This window comes from Athene noctua, chromosome 2 (assembly GCF_965140245.1).
Source record: "Athene noctua chromosome 2, bAthNoc1.hap1.1, whole genome shotgun sequence".
Taxonomy (NCBI): domain Eukaryota; kingdom Metazoa; phylum Chordata; class Aves; order Strigiformes; family Strigidae; genus Athene; species Athene noctua.
The window spans coordinates 10497233-10519146 of NC_134038.1; the positions used below are offsets into that span (position 1 = coordinate 10497233).

The window sequence follows — 21914 nt, forward strand, 5'->3', positions numbered from 1 at the left end:
TTTTTTTTTCCCCAGTATTATTAGAAAGTCTAAATTGTTGCCAAGGAGAAAAGAAAAAAAAAAAAAAAAAAAGGAAAAAAAAAAAAAAAAGGAGGGAGTTATAGGACAAAAACCAAACCAAACCAAACCCAAAACAAACAGGTAAGGAGAAAATCAAAGTCTATTTGCTCACATTCTGTTATTTTCATCATTACTGAAGTTTCACATTTCCTGCGTGCATGAAGAGATAGGCTATATGCCAATTGTTCATTTTTCCTTTTTTTCATTTTTCCGTGAAATCTCTATTTAAATAAAGAAGATGTGTAGTAACACAAGTGTTGTTTCATAATGTGTTAGATGATACCTTTACTGGAGAACCCTGGAGTGATTTGCAGAGCATAGTGCCAGGTTTGCAATCCTGACATAAATAGTCTCACTAAGTGAATGAGATCATTATTTGCATGATTAAATATCATAACATTAAACTGTACATAAATGTTACTGCTGTGGGTAGAGAGGGGGAAGGAGGAGAGGAATGTGACATAAACTTTCAGGTGACAGAAAAGAAATGAATTCTGTCTGATATCATCCCTCAAAAGCCTTCTAGTGACAGTATTCTTTTTAAATGGTTTTTAGTGATTTTATGCCACTGCCAAGACATTTCTCTCTATTAAAAAAAAAAAAACCAACAAAAACAATAGCAACAAAAATTGAATAATGCATAGTACTAATCTAGGGCTAACTGAGCCCTATCAGGACTTACAGGACTCAGAAGGTATGTGTGAAGTTCCCTTGTTGGACCCCCAGCTCATCCACCCTTCAGTGTCAACCAGGGCTTGGGCAGGCTCAGCCCTCTCCGGCTCCCGGGGATGGTCAGCCTTCCTCCTCACTCTGCAGAGCCCAGAGCATTGCTGCAGTGGGTCCCTATGCGCAGAAAGATCTTGTCCCCTCTTTGTAGCCCTGCACAAAGGTGTCCAGTACTTCTGAGGCTGAGATTCAGAAATACATACGCTGTTACCTAAATGCACTGCACTACTTTGCCATCACCACTGAAGAGAGAGTAAGCTCACCAAACACACAGATGGCACAGAGCTGGGGAGAACTTCTGGCATGGAGGAGGGCAAGTTTAGTATTCAACATGTTCTAAGCAAATTGGGCATACAGGATAGAAAAACTACAGTGCAGTTTAGTGACGACAAGTGCAAGATACTTCATGTAGGCCACTATGCACAGATGGAGCAAGTAACACCTGCCCAGGCCTTGAGGACAGCAAAGAAGTTTCAGTAGGTCATCAGTTGTGGAAAAGCCTGTGATGGGAGGAAGGCAAACACCTCATGGGATGTATAAATAGGAGTGCAGATCACAAGTTGAGTTGTGGTCATCTCACAGAGGGGAAAAAGAAAATAAAATCATGAAACAAGTGTGCAGAATCCAGAGCAAATCAAAAGGAACAATCAGAGAACTAGAAAATGTGACCTGTGGGGGAAAAAATTACAGAAATTAGGTTGTTTAGCCTAAGAAATGAGAAGGGAAAGAGGGAACAGATGGAAGAGTTTGTTCATTACATATGCCAGCACAACCTGTTCTCCCTGCCCATGGTGGACAGGAAAAGAAGTGATGTGCTTAGTGAATGCTGCAAGGAAAATTCAGGTTAGATATGAAAATGATAAGGATGGAGAAGCATAGAAATAGGCTGTCTGGGGAGGTACAGAGCCTCCATCTCAGGAACAATGGTGAGGGTAGAGCTCACTCTACCATGGACCCCAAGAACCCTTCCAGCACCGTGCTTCAATGATTGCAGCAACATTAGAGAACCAAGAGCTATCTATCTTGGCTTCATCTTATCTCTTTTGAATGAGTGTCTCCTTAAGCTGCATTACATATTTGTCTCCTTTTCCTTTGATTCAGCATGATTTGTGTTGAGCAATCTGAACGAGCAAGATGTTATTTTTCTGTGCTCTGGGGTAAGACTGCTAATAATTATAATTTATTTAATAAAAGAAATATAGAAATCTTTATATAAGACTTCCCCACTTATAGTAGCATTTTCAGCTCCAAGGAGTGCTGCGATTTCCCTGGGATTTATCTAGAAGTAAGGATGTATGCCTCTATTATTATCGTGAAACTAGTATTAACCCTTTCCAGGTTAGCAGGGTCATGCTGAACCACAGGAAAGACCTATCCCTGTTCACAAAAGCAGCACTCGTTCCTTATCTGGTGTCTCGAGAACAAGAATTTCCTCTGCTTATATCTGTATAAAACCTGCCTCACACATGGGACACGGACTTGGCTGCAGTCCCTGAATCCATTGTAGTGCAAATACAGAAACAATCAGGGAAATCCTTCCTAAATCTCCATGCCTTCCTTACAACAATAATAAAAGGTGAATTAAATAATGACATTTGGAGGGGTGTTCATGGAGGCTCAGGCCCACTGTAAGTCAAGCATCACATGCCATGTTCAAGCAGTCGGACTCCCAACAGAAACCAGAGCTCGAGCAGGGTAGCACGGCTCCCTGCCAGGCAGTGCCTCTGTCCACACACATCCTCACTGCCAGCAGAAGGCAGCTGCACATTTATGTCAAGGAATTCAGCAGGCATCACTCTTGTCTTTCGAAACACAAAGAAAACACCTCTTCCTTAATTTGCAATAGTCTAATGTGTAGACTATTTTTGTTTCAGCTGCTTCCAGTGGCAGGGTTTCGGCTCCAAACCTGCCTTTCCCCCAGGACAGGGATCAGCCATTTTACAAGGTTTATTCTGGGAAGAGGAGGGATGGGAGAGGTAAAGACAGACATCTCCTACCCCTCTTCTCCAGGCTGTGCCGCCCTGCATGAAGCATCCAGGTTTGCTGGCACAGACAGAGCCCACAAGCAGAGGAGCAGGGACAATTTCACCTGCCAACATGGGGGAGTGAGGAGTGGCTCTAACTCCAGTCTCTGTGTACGGGACAGTTTCTGGTATTTATCCAGTGGCTTTAATGTAAATGCTGACAGGTTATGAACCAGCAAATATACAACCTCACATAGCACAAGGTGCTTAGAGCCACAGTCCTGGCAGCGACAGCACCTTTCTCAGAGGGTCTGAGCTTGCCCAGGAAGACATGGAGTGGTCCCAAGGCTCCCCCGCCCTGTCCAGGAGTGTGACCTCGCCAGCAAGGCCTGCAGCCGCTCTTCCTTGTGCCGAGGCAGAGGGATGCCCGACTGCAGCATCTTCTCCCTTAGCGTAACGGACGGACGAATCTGCTAGGCACGGCAGGGCACCGATAGACGTCCGGCTTGGAGGAACCGGAGTGACAGACGGAGGAGCCTCCTGGGACCAGGGAACCTGCCCCGGCCGCCCCCTCGCCCCCCAAAACCGAGCCGCCGCCCGCTGTCCCCCTGCCGGCGCCTCGGCTGCGGCTGCTTTAACCGGGCAGGGGGGGTGCGGGCAGCCCCGCCGACGTCGTGGGCATCAGCTGACCGCGCCGGGCTCTGCCTCCTCCCGGGCCGCCCGCCCGCAGCACCACTCCGGCGGCGGCGGCGGCGGCGGCGGCTCCGCCGTGCGGGTCCCCGCGGCTCCCGGGGCAGCACCGGCCTCCGGCTCCCCGCAGCCGCCGCGCTCCCTGCGCGCCCGCCCCTCGCCCCTTCCTCCTTCTCCCCCTCCCTGCCGCCGGGGGAAGCCCCAGAGCCGGAGCCTTCCCTGCCCTGACCCGCGGAGAAGTTGGGATGCTCCCAGCGGTCTTCCCACATCTCTGAGTTTAGGGCGGGATTTTCTTTCCCCGTTCTTTCGGTATTTTTAGACGTGGGTTTTGGTGGGATTTTTTTTTTTTTTCCCCCTCCTTTCTTTCTTTCCTGCCTTCCTTTTTTTTTTTTTTTTTCTCGTTACCAAGCAAGCCGAGCGTCTGCGATGGATGGCAGCCCCGAGCCCCCCCCCGGGCAGAGGCGCCCCGTGAGCCAGGGCTGCGCGCCCCGCGGGGCATGCCCTGCCGCCGGGGGGATGCGGGCGGGCGGCCCCCGGCCGGCGGCTCCGGCGCCGTGACCGAGGATGCCCACGACCCGGCCGCCTCTCCCCTCCCGCCCGAGCGCGCAGGGCTCCCGCTGACCGCAGCCGCGGGGATTACAGCAGCTCCCGGGGACCAGACCTCGGAGCGGAGCCCCGGGATTCCCGGAGAGAGGAGCTGCCCGCTCTGAACGGCTCTCTGCAAGGCGGCTCCCCCCACCCCTCCGCGCCTCCGGCCTCCGGATGGGGCCGAGGATCGCCCGCCGGGCAGCGGGGCTGCGCCCGTAGATGCTCCGCTCCTCCCTCCTCCTCTCCGGACCCGCGGCTCGGCTCCCTCCCTGCTCACCGCCCCGAGGAGGGCGCGCACCCAGCCCGCCGGGGCGCCGGGGCTGCTCCGCAGCCAGGCTCCGCGGGATGCGGCTCCGCGGGGCGCCGCGGGAGCGGGCGCGGGCGCGGGGCGAGGGCCGCCTGCGCTGAGCCGGCGCAGCCGCCCCGCGGACCCCAGCAGCAAACCCGCCCTGCCGCCAGCCAAACCACCGGACCCAGGGACCTGCCTATAAATGTGATCCCCTCACCGCCACCCCGCCGCCGCCACCCGTCCTTCTCCATCCCCTCCCTCCGCTCCCGCGGCTCCAGCCCTCCCCCCGCTCCCCTCCCCAAAGACGTGCTCCCCCCCCCCCCCCCCCCCTCCCGCCCAGGCCGGCGCTCTGCCCCCCGCCAGTCACCGCCATGGAGCTCTCGGAGGTGCGGTGCCTGAGCGACAGCGATGAACTTTACACCATCAACAGGACCCCCCCCGGCAGCGGCAGACCCCAGCGCCTGCTGTGGCAGACGGCCGTGCGCCACATCACCGAGCAGCGCTTCATCCAGGAGCACAGCAGCAGCAGCGGCGGCAGCAGCAGCGGGGGGTGCAAGGGCTTCAGCTCCGAGGAGACCTGCTGCCCCAACCACCACCCCCACCCGCCGCACCACCACCACCACCACCACCACCACCTCCGGCGACAGTCGGCCGGCCGGAGTTTGGGCAGCGAGCGCCACAACAACGGAGGCACCAAAGTCTTCCCGGAGCGCACGAGCAGCAGCGGGGACCTGGGCTTTCTGCCCCTGGACTGTGCCCCCAGCAACTCCGACTTCTTCCTCAACTGGGGCTACACCTATCGCGGGGTGATCTTCCCCACTCTCCGCAACTCCTTCAAGTCTCGGGACTTGGAGCGCCTTTACCAGCGCTACTTCTTGGGCCAGCGGCGCAAATCCGAGGTGGTCATGAACATCCTGGACGTGCTGACCAAGCTGACCCTGCTGTTCCTCCACTTGACCCTGGCCTCCGCTCCCATGGACCCCATTAAGGGCATCCTCTTGGGCTTCTTCACCGGCATCGAGGTGGTGATCTGTGCCTTAGTGGTGGTCAGGAAGGACACGACCTCGTACACCTACCTGCAGTACAGCGGCGTGGTCACTTGGGTGGCCATGGCCACACAGATCCTGGCAGCCGGCCTGGGCTGTGGCCTCCTTGGGGACGGCATTGGCTATGTGCTCTTCACGCTTTTTGCAACCTACAGCATGCTCCCGCTGCCGCTCACCTGGGCCATCCTGGCTGGGCTGGTCACCTCTGTCCTGCAGCTCGTCATGCAGCTGGTTATCCCCAGGCTGGCCGTGACTTCCCTCAACCAGGTACAGTGGTGAGAAAAGGGTGGGAACCCTCCTCTTTCTCCACTACTCTGGGTGAGAGGAGGTGTGGGGTGTCCCAGGAGGTCCTCTCCCTTTTAGCAGGTGCCCAGAGGTTCGTTACCTGGAGCGGAGACTGTAGGCAAAATGCAACTGTCTCCTCTCTCCCACCTCAGTCCCCCACTGCCTATCCCAAGGTTTCACCTCAAGCTGGGGATGGAGACACTTCCTGACCACTCTGTCCCTTCTCCTTGTACATTCTCTTCACTGTTATCCCTTGAAATAGCTTTGGGGAAGGGAGCTCCTGGGGCAAGTGAGGAGGATGGGTCATTTACTGTTCCCCTCCCTTACTTCCAACAGTAGTCTGTGGAATTAGATGACTCTGTCTTGGCCAAACTCTCCCACTGCTTATCTCTCATTTTACTTGCTTATGTTTTATGGTTGAACTCGATGGTCTTAAAGGTCTCTTCCAACCTAAATGATTCTATGATTCTGTGGTTCTGTGCCTTTTAACTCTGGATGTGCTGGGAGGACTGGTACTTTCATATGTGCAGTGCGGCTTGATCTGGACTGTGAGAAAACAGGAGCAAAGCGTGCTGCTCTTTTGCAAGGAAAGCTAAGCAATGCCCCGGTGAAATCAGCGAAAAGCTCCCCTTGGAGGTTTGGTGTGAGCTCCTAGGCTGTCTTTGACAGGCACCAAAAAAGCCTTTTCTGCCAGTGGTCATGGGGCAAACATTGTGCTGCATCCTTACTGGTGATGCCAGGACGGAGTACTGGTTACATGGGAGGGTGGTGGTGCAGTGCAAACCACTGAGAGGCACCAGGCCAGATAGGGGTCTGAGGACTTAAAACTAGGATTAACCTGACTTCACACTCACCTGACTTCTTCAACAAAAGCATGAGAATGCACTGAACTCCTGACATCCCTGTAAAGAAAGAAAACACTGCCTTTCTAGGGCAACTTAATTCTGGAGGTGTTGCCTCTCCCTTTCCCCTCCCTTCCCAGACTGTCACAGCTCTGTGCTACCAATATTTCTCAGCAGATTATCATCTCCATTTGGCTCGCTCCAGGGACTCGGAGAGAAGGGGGTGGAGGTACTGGCAGATAATCCCCAAAGGAGGGAGAGTGCAGAGGAATGTGGTGTTGGTGGCATGTTGTTTTCATGAATGCTGGGATGCGCAGCTGGGAAGTGGCTGATCTTGCACCTGGAAGTTTTGATGATGATGATTCTTTGGACACATCTACCTCCCTCAGCCCCTGGCCTTCCTGAGACCCCTGACCACCCTGTCCATCCCCTTCCTCAGTGCACTTGACTGATTTCACTTCCCGGTGGCCAGGCTCACCCTGTTTGGGGAAAAGCTGCCCCAGCGTGTTGTGCCTGTCCGAGCCTTATGGACGCGAGACAATTAGACTGCGCAGAGTTGTTCCCTAGCTCTGGATAACGTGCTGATGAATGAACTGCAGCCACGCGCCGCGTCCCATTCCCGTTCCCATGCGCTGCTGGTGCTATTAGTGCTGGGTCAAAGACTGTGTGAGTTATGCCGATTTCTTAATTTACCTCCATGTCCTAATGGAGCTGTGACTAATGTGCGGCTACCTCATTATGCACAGGTATCACGGCTGTTTAGCCAGTCCACACGCACACGCACCTTTCCCACAGACATTCCTAACAAAGACGTTTCTCAGGAGAGATACTAATATCTTCATTTTGCAGCCCGGTACCTCGCCGGTTGTGTGAATGAGCTGCCTGTGAGCGGTGCACGGTGAGAGATCACCCGCCAGATGATTGCCTTCGTGAACTACATTTATAAATCTCCTTAACGGGATCCGTACACTTCCCACACGAATTTCCACCGGCTCTCGCCTTCCCAGAGCCCACTCAGCGTCGCGGAATTCTGCGCGGCTCCGGCCCGCCGCCTCCTCCCCGCTATGGCAGGGACGGACCCTGCTCCCCACCCGCCGGGAGGGGGGACGGGGACCCGCCGCCCCGCGCACGGCCGCGGCGAGCCCCCCGCGGCGGCGCTGCCCCTCCGCGGCCGATGCGCGGGGCGCGGAGCGCGGCCGCCCGGGCGCTGTCCGCCGGCGCGGTGCTGAAGCCGGCGCGGCGCTGCGCGGCGCTGCGCGGCCCGGGGGCTCCCTCCAGCGGCCCCGCGGGAGCCTGGCCGCCGCCTCCCGCCACCTCCCGCGCCCGGCCGCGGCCCCCGCCGCCTGCGCGCCCGCGCACCGCGCTGCGCACCTTCCGCGCCTCCCTGCGTCCGGCGCCGCGTCCCCACGCGGGGGCCTGGGTGGGGGCTCTGGGGCAGCCGGGCCTGGCGGCAGGGAGAGACGCAGCCCTGCTCTGTTACTTCCTAGTGTTGCACCATTTCTTTTTTTTTTTTTTTTTTTTTCCCCCGAAAATTGCAGGGTGCTTTCAAGCGTGAGAGAGTGAGGGCTTTTATGGCTGCTGAAGAGTCTATAACTATTACTTTACAGGTAAACACACAGAATGTAAATGACCGTGTCATCAAGGTTATACAGGAAATCTTTGGGGCAACAGAGGTTTCTTCGTCTTGCAGGCAAAGCACTCTCTTTTATCACAAGGCTTATTTTCCCAGGTAAAATACCGCATCTTTCCTTCAGAGAAGCCTTACAAGACTAAATGAACTATTTGATTATGTAGCAATACCTGTGACCATCTTGCTGTGCCTCAGGATGAAAACAGCTGCTTACATTGGACCAAAACCAGGAATGAAAGTATACAGGCAAAGAAAAAGCAGAGAGTAGAACTCTGATCATGGCACAGATAATGGGTTTTCCACTGATTTTTATGAGACCAGGATTTCATGCAGAGAAAATACTGAATTCAATTCTGAACATAAAGAATTGTCCACCCTGGAGTCAGTTTATTACTGTACCTGATACCATCCACAGGCACAAATGGTTCTGACCCTCTTCTCAGTCACACGGGTATAAATCAGTTGTATATCTAAACTCATAAAATTGCAACAGTTTATTCAAGAGGAAAATCAAGTGTTGTGATGTGTTTTCCCTTAATCTCTTAATTTGTCAGTTTTCATTGATAAATATGTTCACAAACAGTTCAAATCATTAGTAATGCTGAACACAAGCATGCAGTACTACTGCCTGATTCAGCTATTTGTTGAAATTATCAAAGAATGCATGATCATGAATACAAATAATGCCCACTGTAAACCAGTATTTTGCAGTAACACTTAAGAGGTCATCTGGTATTTCTTCTTTTGCATCTCAAAATTAATTTGAACCAACACATAGTAAAGATGAAGGAGAAAGACTGTCTTGAAATTAAACTATTTTTTAGAAAAAAAATCAAAACAAAACAGAACAAACACAATAAAAAACCACAGACTTATTAGTTTCAATTCTGCCAGGTGCTCAGTGCTTCTGGGGAGATATGACCACCCTTAAATCCAACTGATGCCAGCCTAAAATGCTGAGCAAATGCTCTCAGCCAGGGGACAGCCTTGAAAAAGGGGTCTGATACCATGATTTAGGTAAAGGTGCCACTGGCATTGTCTTAACTAAAGAATCTGTTCAGGAAACAAATGAGAAATGCACTGGTGAACAAGTAAAGTGCTTTGATTTGTGTGCCTGGTCAGACGCTATGCTGGGGATGGTGTTTGTCTCTGACATACCCCACAACGAAAGTTCAATTTGTATTGCATTCACTCTTGCTTTTCCTTGGTGATAACGTAGTGTACAACCTAAAATTTCTAAGACTGTATATGTGTTTCAGGCATATGGGGAAGAACAAACAACTCAGAGCTCCTTAGTGTTATGTAACATAGGCAGATGATAATATAGATATGAATTTTGACAGGCTTGAAATTATGTAAGCTACAAACATACTCTGCATTTTAATCCTCTGCCTGTTCACTCCTCACTCACATAAGTAAATTCCAGTGGAGTCAGTAAGCCTACTCCTGTGAATAAGTCACCTGCATAAGGGATACCTTGAAGGATCATGTCCTAAATTATGCATATTAGATACAACTTTAAAAATAAATTCAGAAATAATCTTGCAGTGGGTAATACCAAGAGTGGGGAAATTAATTATTTTCCCTCTGCTAGCATCTGTCTTTCCAAGTCTAGGCAGTTTTGTGAATTAAGATAGCAATTTTTGCTTTCTTGCTTTTTTCCCCCCAAACTCTCTTTCAGAGATTAATAGAGGAAAATGCTGAATTCATGAAGTCACAAGGAGTCTAACAGAGATAAATCTGTATAATTATACAATAGCAAATGACAGCTTTTGCATGCATATCTTTGCTACATATTTTCCAAAATCTGATCACAGATATCAGCATATGAGTGTGTATAGAACACATCTCTTCAAAATTTCTGCCAAATGCTTGTGGAGTATCTGTTAAATCCCTAAGGTATAAGGATATTTCAAAGTTGGCTAACATCTGAGAACCAGAATCAAAACACTCCACCTTTATCCCTATGGTTGCTTTCATAGCATTATATACTATTCATTTTTCTGCCACAGTTCATTGTGGGTGACTTATAACCTGATCGTGTGATTTTAGACTGGATTATGATCTTGTTTCCTTTTATATCCTGTAATATCACCTGACCAGTATCAGTGGGTCACGGCATAATTAGATTAGTATTGGATACACTTTTCTCTGAAGCAGCTGCATCATTGTTGTGCTAAGTAGAGCAAATGCATTAGTTATATTTACAATCCGATGATTAATTGCCTTCAGAGAGTTCCTCCAAAATGGAGGAACATGAATGAAACCTGCTTTTATCAGTGAGTTTCAGCCTATAACAGTTAGTGCACTTGTTATCAGTGAAAGTTACTTTGCCAGATTTGATGTGGCATTTTTTCTGTTGTCAGGACACTTCTGGGTAGTTTTTAAGGTTTTGTTTATTACTTGCTTGTTGTTTCTCATGTCCTAGAAAGAGGCATACACTCTAAAATAGCAGCATCTAATGCAAAATAATCACACACGGGAGCAGCACACTTACAGGTGACAGTTAACAGCAGATCATGCTGGAATGATCTTTATTAGCCTGTACAGAAGACTGAAGGCGATAAACATCCCCATTCCATCCTGCAATTCTCAACCCTGTCAATGGTGTGGTCTGAACAGGAAAGAGAAGCGGGCAAAACTAGAACTGTTTAATAGATTTTTCTCTTCCAATGGGCAGAGAAAATGGGGAGTGGAAGGACTCCTTCCTCCATTTTCCTTATTCCCAGAGTATCTGGCTAAGCACAAGAAAAACTAGATTGTTTCATGCAAAAGGTGACATTTAGTAAACAGAAAGGAATTAAGCTTTTAAAGTGGTGCTTAGGCTGATGGAAACTCCAAACCTGAAAACCCTTGCTCAGCCCCTGCCTAGCACCCCATCCCTGCAGGCACTCTGTTAACATCATATTTCTTTAAGTGCAGTCTTCTTGCACTTAACTGCACTTCTGTCTCTGAGCATCCCGTGAAGTGCCTCAATGACTCAGTGTTAAAGTTACCATGCAGCCTCACCAGAATCCAAACACTGCTCTAGTAGGAACACATTTTGCAGTTGCGCTACACACACGGTGCCTGCCTGATGTCAAAGGCAGATAAGAAGGGGATTGTGCTCTTCCTCTATGTAACAGCTGCAGTGATGAAGTTGTTTCTGGTATGTGACAGACCAAGGTTTAAATCCTTTTTTCCCCAGAAAAGATTGAAATCCACCTTTTACCTCACCAGAGAGTTTCCAAAGCAAACCTTCCCCCATTCCTAGCACAGCTGTTCTGGGAAAATAAAGGGTTTTAAATCCAGTGGGCCAAAAAAGGAAAGAAATAATAATCCTGACTCTGTAGCCAACTAATTAAGGAATTCATCTCTGGTCGTGCCCTCACTGAACATTTTAGTGTTTCATACAATGGTATTAAATCATTCCCTCAAGCACATATCCCAACCAGCAGACTGTACGGTCTGGTCCCCTATCTCTGACCCCATGAATCTTGGATGTCTGGTTTAGAGTGGTGCAGCTTCCCTAGAGAATTTCACTCCCTTCTGATCTTCTGCCCCTCCAGCTACTCAAAAGCAAATACACTCTACAGGGAGGGCATTTACTAGGGAGGCAGGAGATATTGAATGAGGGGTGAGTCTCCAGTCATTGAGCTGCTATGCAGAAGATATATAGCTATTTTAAAAGACAGTGCTAGTCCCTGTTCAGCTTTTGAACAAAAAGATATAGACAGTGTCCTCAGGGTTAGAGGGGAAGGGGACTGGGGACTGAGAAGCCCAAATATAGGGGAAAAACTTCATGGTGAATCTCTAAATCCTGGGGGAAAATGAGGTTTAAAATATACTCCATGTCTTTAAGACTTCCCTCCTAGCTAGCTCTCCTCTCATTCATCATGCTGGCTATTTTATATTTGATCTGAGACATTAAATTCTTTTTTCATGTTGTCTAAGGATCCGTAAGAACATGGCGGCATTCAAAATAGGCTACTGGCTTAAACTATATCAGTCGTGTCTGAAAATGAGGGGCACAAGGACCTTGCTTTGTGGCTTCTGAGACTATTTTTTTTTCATCTAGCCCTTTCTTCAGAGACAAACTCTGTTTCACTCGCTCTGTTCTTGGCGCAGTGCAGCTCGTGCCATCCCCAGTGCAGAAGGGACTGTAGAATTGCAATCTGGCCCAAAGAGGGAGATGAATGCAAATCACTGAGTGAGTTAGTGGTGCAGAGAATCTTGAACATTTTGGTACCACCCTCACCCATTCAAACCAAGGATAAGAGACCTATCTGGTTAAAAGGGATCAAGCACAAAAAGTACTGGGTACTTATCATGTCTTGGAACTAGGGGATCTTAGGGACTGACTGACTCAGAGACTCCCAACAGCTTGATTTAGGAACCTGACTTAAAGGCCATAAAATGTAATATAGAGAATTGCACAGACATTAGGATTCTTAGGTGGGCCAAAAAGAACACTTCTCAGGACCCTGTTTAGGGAAAACGTTGCTCTAAATCTGCGTTTCAAACGGACATCCAGCTCCTCCAGGAATCTCTTGGAGTGAGCTCTGTCACTCTCACCTCTCCATACACCCAGGTCTGCAGACAGATATCATTGTGGTGCTGCTTAATCTAGAACAAAAAATATCAGGAAATATACACAAGGCAAACTGCAAAGCCAGGCAGCCATTGGCTGACAGAGTAATATTTCATCATGTGAGTTTTGTTTATTAGCAACTATTTTAAGAAGTGCTGCTATTTCATTTGCCAACTTCTTTTGCTGCAAGGTTTCACGCAGTTAGCCCTAGAGGAGAGAGAAAGGCTGCTGAGTTCATTAATTAACCATTGCTGCAGTCTGAGAAACAGCTGAAGCATATCAGTATATAAAAAAAATACAAAAGCAAAACTAACCCAAGCCAATTTTTATTCACAACCCTAACAAATAGTTGTACTTGTCCCAAACGGTCTGCTGTCAGTGTTATAATTTTATATGTTGTTATTGTTTTTAATCTAGAGATGAGTAGCCCCTGGTATATACAAAATGTTATTTGAATAAGTTTAATGATTTAATTTTTTTACCTCAATTTTCTTTTCTGATTTTTATTTTATCATTACTTTACAATTTTGGATTTTTCTGTTTCTTTACTTTTCTTTGTTTTAACAGAACAGTTCTTTAAAAAAAAAAAAAGTCAAAATCCCTCTTTACTGAAATCAGGGGAAGCATTCAACAGGGGCAGAATCCTAATTAGGAAAATCAGTTTGTTTCTTTGGAGGGATCTGATCTCCAGGCACATTATTATTTCTCCTTTGTTCATACTCTGCTGCTTTGTTTACCTGGGAGCTACTCAGGGATGGAACTATCTATTCCATGCTGCATGCTTTAGTTCTACCACAGTAGGAGCCTCATCCATCAGTCCAGAGGTATCATCACGATGCAAACAAGAAATATTAATAACCAGGAAAATCAATCAGCAGAGAAGAACTGCATGATATTAGACTGTGTACTAGGTGTTTTATAACTGTGGAGTAAGGATCTTAGGTAAAGAAATTACTTGGATCTTCCTCCAGCTACTCAAACAACTGTATGAGATCTAGATATACACATTCTTTCATCCTATGATTCTCTGTCACATATGAAATTATCTCTAATGCTTATTAATATTGATAATATTCATAAGCATAATGGATATGGTTATAATTGACACAGAAATCATCCCACATGAGCTCAGTATAGATCTAATTTAATGTGCCAGACATGCATATTCTTTTAGAAGGAGTGTTATTCACCACAGATTTCAACTAGGGACTGGGAATGAGGATCACTCCCATTTCATCACTCAGTTTATCACTGGCCTGTGCTGACCCCCACACATCACTTTATGTTTCTGTGCTTCCTTTGATTTGAAAATTTGCCTTTCTCAGTTGCTGTAATATGTGACTAATACATTCATTTGCTTTGAGATTTTTGTACAAAACATGCCCATCACTTTCCATGATGCGTCAAAAAAGGAATACTGTGTTGACTTCTGTCAGCCATACACATTTTTTGTTAAATACTGTATACATTGAAGGTAGTGGGAATGTTTGCATATAACTTCACTCTTTTTTAAAAGACCTGGTTCCACATAATTCTCTTAAGGGCTGGAAGGGATGTCCTGTGAGGAGTGGTAAAGGACTTCGGGCTTGTTTAGTTTGGAGAGAAGGAGGCTGAGGGGGAACCTCATTGCTCTCTCCAGCCTCCTGAGGAGGGGAAGGGGAGAGGGATGTGCTGAGCTCTTCTCCCTGGGGTCCAGTGACAGGACATGTGGGAATGGATCAAAGCTGCACCAGGGAGGTTCAGACTGGACATTAGGAAGCGTTTCTTTACTGAGAGGGTGGTCAAACCCTGGAACAGGCTTCCTAGAGAGGTGGTCCATGCCCCAAGCCTGTCACTGTTTAAGAAGCATTTGGACAATGCCCTTAATAACATGCTTTAACTTTTGGTCAGCCCTGAATTGGTCGGGCAGTTGGACTAGAAGATCATTGTAGGTTCCTTCCAACTGAAATAATAGTCTATTCTATTCTATTCTATTCTATTCTATTCTATTCTATTCTATTCTATTCTATTCTACTTCAGCCCAATCATCAGTGACTCAAAGATCCCCTTACATTAGTCCATCTGTGCTGAGGGGACTTTAAAGTAGATGCCATATAGTTTATACAAGGCTGTGCTTGCAGCACTGGGCTTCAGAGCCAGACACCTCCTCAGCTGGCCTCCTTGTTACCCCATGCTTCTTGCTTTCACATCCGTGCAGTGGACCAGTTTCAATGAGAGGAAAGGAGAAGATTCCCACCCGGATTAATTTGTTGCCTTAATAGGTCTCTTTCCCAGGATTGGGATCTATAAATGCAAACTGCCTCACCTAGAGCTGAGGGAAAACCAGAAATCATGCTCTGATGCATGTGCCAGTGTTGTCTGTTCATGAGCAAGAAGAAATTCCCTTCTTCCGAGTGAAATTGTCTGAAGATTATAGGTCTCAGGCCGAGCTCTGTTCTGCCCAAAGAGTTAAACAAATTTAGGACACATTTCAGGATTCAGTCCCTCCCTCTCCCCAACGGCTGTAGCTATATTAACTCCTCCCAAACAGGCTTCCTGCATCCAACCTGTGAGGTGGGAAAAGCAGGTCTATGATGACTGCCAAACTACACGTGGGAATTGAGGAGGGAGGGTTGGTTAACCCAAAACAGCGCCTGCAACCATTCTGGTGGTTTAGCAGCATAGATGACTGCATTCCAAAGACATACCTTGATGCTGTTTAGTGCACTGGAGGGATGCAGCTTCCCTTCCTGCCCATGCTCCTGTATTGTGATGAAGCTGAATGAGGGGTGTATACTTGGTTTGTCTGATCAAGGTGCTAAGTGCACTGAGGACAGTTCTGTATAATATCTTTATCAATGATCTGGACTAAGGTATTGAATACACCCTCAGTAAATTTGCAGATGACACCAAGTTGGGCAGGAGTGTTGATCTGCTTCAGGGTAGGAAGGTCTACAGAGGGATCTGGACAGACTGTATCAGTGGGCTGAGGCCAACTGTATGAGGTTCAACAAGGCTAAGGGCTGGGTCCTGCACTTGGGTCACAACAACCCCATGGAATGCTACAGGTTTGGGGAAGAGTGGCAGAAAAGCTGACTGGAGGAAAAGAACCTGGGGGTGTATGTCAGCAATTGGCTGAATATGAGCCAGCAGTGTGCCCAGGTGGCCAAGAAGACCAGTAGCATCCTGGCTTGTATCAGAAATAGTGTGGCCAGCAAGACTAGGGAAGAGATTCTCTCTACGTGGCACTGCTGAGGCCGCAACTCAATTGTTCAGTTTTGGACCCCTCACTACAGGAAAGACATTGGGGTGCTGGAGTGTGTCCAGAGAAGGGCAGAGAAGCTGGTGAAGGGTTTAGAGCACAAGTCTTATGAGGAGCAGCTGAAGGAACTAGGATTGTTTAGCCTGGAGAAAAGGAGGTTCAGAGGAGACTTTATCACTCTCTACAACTACCTGAAAGGAGGTTGTAGTGAGGTGGGTGTTGGTCTCTTCTCCCAAGTAAGAAGTGATAGGACAAGAAGAAACGACCTGAAGTTGTGCCAGGGGAGGTTTAGATTGAATGTTAGGAAAACTTTCTTCAATGAAAGGGTTATAAAGCCTTGGAACAGGCTGCCCAGGAAGGTGGTTCAGTCACCATGAGGTATTTTGTGTAGATGTGGCACTTAAAGACATGATTTAATGGTGGACTTGGCAGTGTTAGGTTAACAGTTGGACTTGTTGATCTCAAAGGTCTGTTCCAACCTAAATGATTCTATGATTCTATATAGTAGCCTATACTTGAAGCATTAAAGGAGAGTATGCCCCAAAATGGACATAGACATTTATAGTAGATTCCTCCAAGATCTGAAGGTCCTTGAGAGCAGTCAGTGAAAATTTTACTTTAAGAACTTAAGTCATATGAATCTTGCTTGAGGACATTACTGTAAAATTTTTTTTTACATTTCCAGAATATAGCTGAATGCCACTCTGACTGATGCTATGATAATTTCCATGATCTCAATACCTAGAGTAATAGCTTGTTGACAATAACGGGAAGGGAAGAATAATTTATTATATGTATTTCATTTTTACTAATGTAATTACTTTTCCTGTTAAGTTTCATTAGCCACCTGAGAGGCTACAAGAAATGGTAGAAGAACACACAAAGTGTTCCCATTTTCTATGTGATGGTACAGGATGATAGGGCCTCCAATAATCTTCTTAGAATCTTAATAGTTCTTCATGCTTAGAAACAATTTTTCCAATGATTTCTCACTTTCCTGTAAAAATGTACTTGTGTCTACTTATTCTTAAGGGACAGCTAGGTACATTATCTGATGGCAGCCACTCTTCTTTGCTATTCCTCCATAGCAGAATATCTAACGTAAGCATTCCGTTACTCCAAATCCCATCAACAATCAAAACAATAAAATTTTAAAACTTTAAGGAGAGGACTCTCAGAGGTAATGTGACTTTGGAGAAGGAGTGTAGAAGAACACATCTTAACGTTATGTCAAATATTTAAAGTCAAGCAAAGCACTCATATGCAGAAAGATGGGTATAAATTTAAGGTGTCTGATGGCCCAAGGCCTTGAAACTTAGTACAAAGATTGTTAAGTTAGCTATTCTTTATTCTTCAAGCAGTTAACAAAGCTTTTGCTGGCCAGATTTCTTTCCATGGCATCAAAACAAAACCTCCTTACTGAATTTACAAATGGTCTATCCAAGTGTCATTTATTAAAGAATGCTGTTGATGATATACAAGAAGGAAGAGTATTTGAGATCACTTCCGGTTTTTCTCTGCAATACAAGACTTCTGTAATTAAACTTGACGTAGTTGATTTTTTTAAAATCCAAAAGAGACCAATATATCTAATAAAATCATATAATTTTCCATATTTAAATTTCTAAAGGTTCAAATTACTTCATAGATTCATATATATATTTGTATTAGATACAAACACTCAGCAAAGGCAATGTTATGGAATTTCATGCTTTATTCTTTTTTTTGTAACTTGCTTTCAGATTCAGTAATTACATTTGCAAGTCAAAATAATATTTACTATGTTCCTAAAGTTTGTGTATCTCTAAAGAGAGTTTATAGGTGCAATTTAAACATGGAAAATACACACACCATTAATTAAGAGACTTTTTTCTAATTAGTATCATTAAAAACTCAAACTATAATCTGAAAATCAAACTGTTGTCTTCTGGCTCACAGCAATATGGATTCAGCAGTTGCAGATTTGCAGAGAACTTGCAAAGTTCTTAGTCAGAGCTTAGTGGCCTTTAGCATATAATGACAATTCAAGGAATCTCAGACAAAAGAAGAAAATGCTAGAACATCCTACAAATAAGGAAAGGATTAAACGTCAAAATCATAAACACACACACAAAAGTTCTCACAGACTTTGTATGAGCCCTGTGGTTTACAAAACATGGAGAGGTAGGTGGTCATAGCAATTATTCCCGAGATAGTCATCTGGCCTAGAGCTCATTTTTCACTGTGATCTAGGGACTAGTACAGGGAGTAGCAAAGGAGATTTGCAACACTCCTCAAGCTAAGGGACTCCTTAAATCACTTAGTAGTTATAAGAGCATCTCCTGTGACTCCTTAAGTCCCACCAACTCCCACCAAACTCTATGAGGTTAAGCAGTCTTACACAGTGCAGACAGCACAAGATGAGAAGGTTTGGGGCAGGGGTGTGTGTGTAATCTGTTTAATAGCTATGTTACTGGGGGTAGTAAAGAAGACAGAGCCAAACTCTTCCCAGCGGTGCCCATTGACAGGATGAGAGTCAATGGGCAAACACTGAAACACAGTAAGCTTCACAATACCTTTTTTACTGTAAGGATGACAACACTATAACAGGTTGCTCAGAGGTATTGTTGAATCTTCATCCTTGGGAATATTAAAAATCTGACTGTACAAGACCCCAAGCAACTTGCTGTATGTGATTCTGCTCTGAGGAAGGAGGTTTGACTATATGATCTTCAGAAGTCCCTTCCAAACTTACTTATTCTGTGATTCAGTGATAATATTACAGGTGTTGTTTCAAGTAGACAGATCTGAAGATCTGCTGAGGATCTGGAGGGCAGAACACACATCTCCAAATCCAGTCTGAAGCAAACACACAGCCAGTGCAGGCCACAGCTTCTGTGATCACAGTGTGAGACCTGGTTTCACATATGTACCATGCCTTCTGCACCCACATCCGTCCATTACAGTCTTGAGTCCTACTCTGGGACTTAACTGCAGGCCTGTATCAGAGTCATAGAGTCATTTAGGTTGGAAAAGACCCTTGAGATGATCGAGTCCGACTGTAAACCTAAGAGTACCAAGTCCACCACATGTCATCTCCTGATCTGGCACATGACTTCTTTGTGAGAGCTTTCTATAGGCTTATGACCATCATAAGGTCCAAAGCTCAAAACAATATCCTTGCTTTCCCCAGCCTCATCTGGTGACATCAGGCAGTCCCAGAGCGTATAGCAAACAATATACAAGCGTATAGCAAACGTCAGGGGCACACACACTCTGTTCTTCTTTTGGGGAACAATTCTGTCTCCACAGGCTAGAACTCTGTAGTATGTGCAATATTACAGGTGGGAGGGTTTGAATATCAGTAATACATATCCCTTTTTTCCACCAGCAAACAGAGCTCCTCCATCAGCACCAACCATTCAGTTTCAGATGGTCAGGTTGCTACATAAGTGTTAGGAGATGTCTGATAAACCTGTGTGTGACTATGGTCTCACTGTGGCTTTCTCAGCAGCCTTACCTGTCAAAGCAAGCTAGAGGCAGGCTTACCCTTAGGCAGTCCACCACTGCCAGGACAATATTCTGAACAACCGACACTATCTTTCTTTTAAAAAGCCAGAAACGAACCTTCTTCCAACAAAGCACTGATGATCTTTAAACATAGTGTTTTCAGTTGCAGTAGATACTACTCATTTTTACTGCTTCTGTAGGAAGAGGATTGCTCTAGAGCAAATGAAGTTGAAGGGATACTGTGGCAGCCTTCAAATATGGCAGGGGTTGCTACAGAGAGGAAGTAATTCATTGTGCTTTGCTTCATCTATAGCTATCAGGAGATGATGGGCTTAAGTTATTATAAGGAATATTTACATTAGTTAGTAGGAGAAACCTTCTAACAATAACTTAATAACAGTAACTTAAATAACCTTATTTTTGCTTGGGAGGCTTTACCCTGAGGTATGATTAAGCAGTTTAAAGAGGCATTTTTTTAGGAGTAATTTAGATAATATCCAGGACCTGGAGCATGGGTTAAATGACCTGTCAAGGTCCTCTCATGCCCGTCTTTCTATAATTAAACGATACTGGCTCCTAATTCCGGCTATAATGCAAAGTGTTTGCAACCTTCAGCTCCCAAAGAAGCAAACAATTTTGTATTTCTAATGATTGCTACACTGAGTCTGATGGATTAGTCTGAACTGTCTTCACTTATGTAGCCTGAAATGCCACATATATATCTGTGGTTTGCTAAGGACATATTGGATCAACCATTAGCCAATAATACTGCTGATGGTGCAAGAAAATTACAGAATCTAATCGTCTCTTCCGAGAAACTAACAACTAATGAAAGGACTGTATTGCTAATAAAGTCCTGTTGAAGGCAAAGAAACAGCAAAGAATGAATCTGCTGAATGAGAAGGGCCGTTTTTGCACAGTGAAAAATATTTTTCAGGTCATCATCAGCTCATTTTAATTGACCTTCAATCTTTCTCCTTTTATGTGGTAAATCTGGTCTGATCTGTTTTATTTAGATATAAAATAAATATATAAACATACTCAGAGGATCATCATTACTGTAGATTCTGTTCATTATATACATTTGTGGTGCGTAGGCTACTTAATTACAAAGAATAAGAATTTTTCTGGTTGTTCCTGATCTAAGCAAAGTATGTGAAGTACCTATGTACATTAAAAGATACTGATATTGGCTGAAAATTTTGGGACTACAGTTGACTTCAGAACTATTCTTAGATAAATAGTACACAAGAAAATAATAGAAATATAGGCATACAGGCCCATAATTAAATACAGAGATTAGTTCATGCTTGCTGAGTGACTAGAACACTGTTAAGAGGTGGAAGAGTCCTGGCTCTTCCTTTATGTCTATATCCACCCTACACATTGGGAAGCCTCATGGGATATTTTGTCTCTTGGAAAGTTTCTCCATGTTTGACACCCACAGTTAATCCATTAGACCTCAGACTGCTTTCTGTTACTGGAGTAGCACAGCACCTTTCCTAGGGCTGAGCACTCCACCCTGCTGGAAAGCAGGGAATTGGGCTTTTACCTTTGAGCAGACACAAAATGATTCCTTTCTTCTCCAATAAAGAAAAAGGCCTTAGCATTACACAACTGTAATTCAGAGAACATGGTGGATAATGTTCTCTTCGAGGGCAATAAACTCTGACCTTAATCACATTTTTCATGATGTGAAGGGCAATTCAGTCTTTCAGCAAAATACTTTTATTTCCAGACTACAAAATCAGTATCAGCAGTTCATAGCAACTATACAGAAACCTTTAATGGAAGATTTTTAGACAACCATTTCTACTCCTGTCGGATACAGGAATCTCTTTGAAAGATGAAAACTTCACAAAATCATGCTGAATTTTCTGTGCAGAGTAGAGGGTGTTATAAAACACACGTGTGAAGTACAGGTGCTCTTGTTCTTCTTAGTGAAAGTAAGGTGGTAGGTAGAGGTAGGTCATTCTGGGCTTTTTTATCATTATAGTCATTTTCGAGACACACATTGACAGTTTATGGATTAGGATGCATTTTTTCCAGGAGTGTCTGGATGCTTCCATCCAGATCCAGTCGTACTGCTGTGTTCCTTCAAGCCCTGGATTGGACAGGTTTTTGAGCTACCACCACTCATAACTGCAAGTCCTACAGATCAGCAACTTCTGCCCTCGTGATCCAACAAAGGGTTTTTATTGAATACAGAGGTCAGCAGGAGCCCTCTTCTCCCAGAGGAAAGATTTTACAACTCTTTTACAACTCTGCATGGCAATGACTCTTCTATTGCAGTTTCCAGTTGAACTCAATGGCAACTGGAAACTGAGAGCTACCATATGCTATCCACATGCCATAGGTGTCTTCTAAATCTTAAATATCTCTAGGTAGCCACATTTTCCCTTCTGGGTGCCACCAGAGTTGTACCAATATAAGAAAGGCATTTACATGCCTAAAAGGCTGAGCTGCCCTGAAATGCAATAGTTTCACCTCTTTG

The 21914-nt window shown here is 45.7% G+C and overlaps 1 protein-coding gene across 2 annotated transcripts in view; it reads left to right on the forward strand.

Annotated features, from left to right (window-relative positions):
• The first annotated feature begins 4636 nt into the window (after positions 1-4636).
• ADCY8 (adenylate cyclase 8) overlaps positions 4637-21914 on the forward strand; it is a 134292-nt gene continuing 117014 nt past the window's right edge. For both annotated transcript variants that reach the window (XM_074898423.1, XM_074898425.1), the window contains exon 1: positions 4637-5630. In XM_074898423.1, coding sequence (XP_074754524.1) covers positions 4689-5630 — 942 coding nt within the window. In that variant the 5' untranslated portion in view covers positions 4637-4688. The remainder of the gene's footprint in view (positions 5631-21914) is intronic.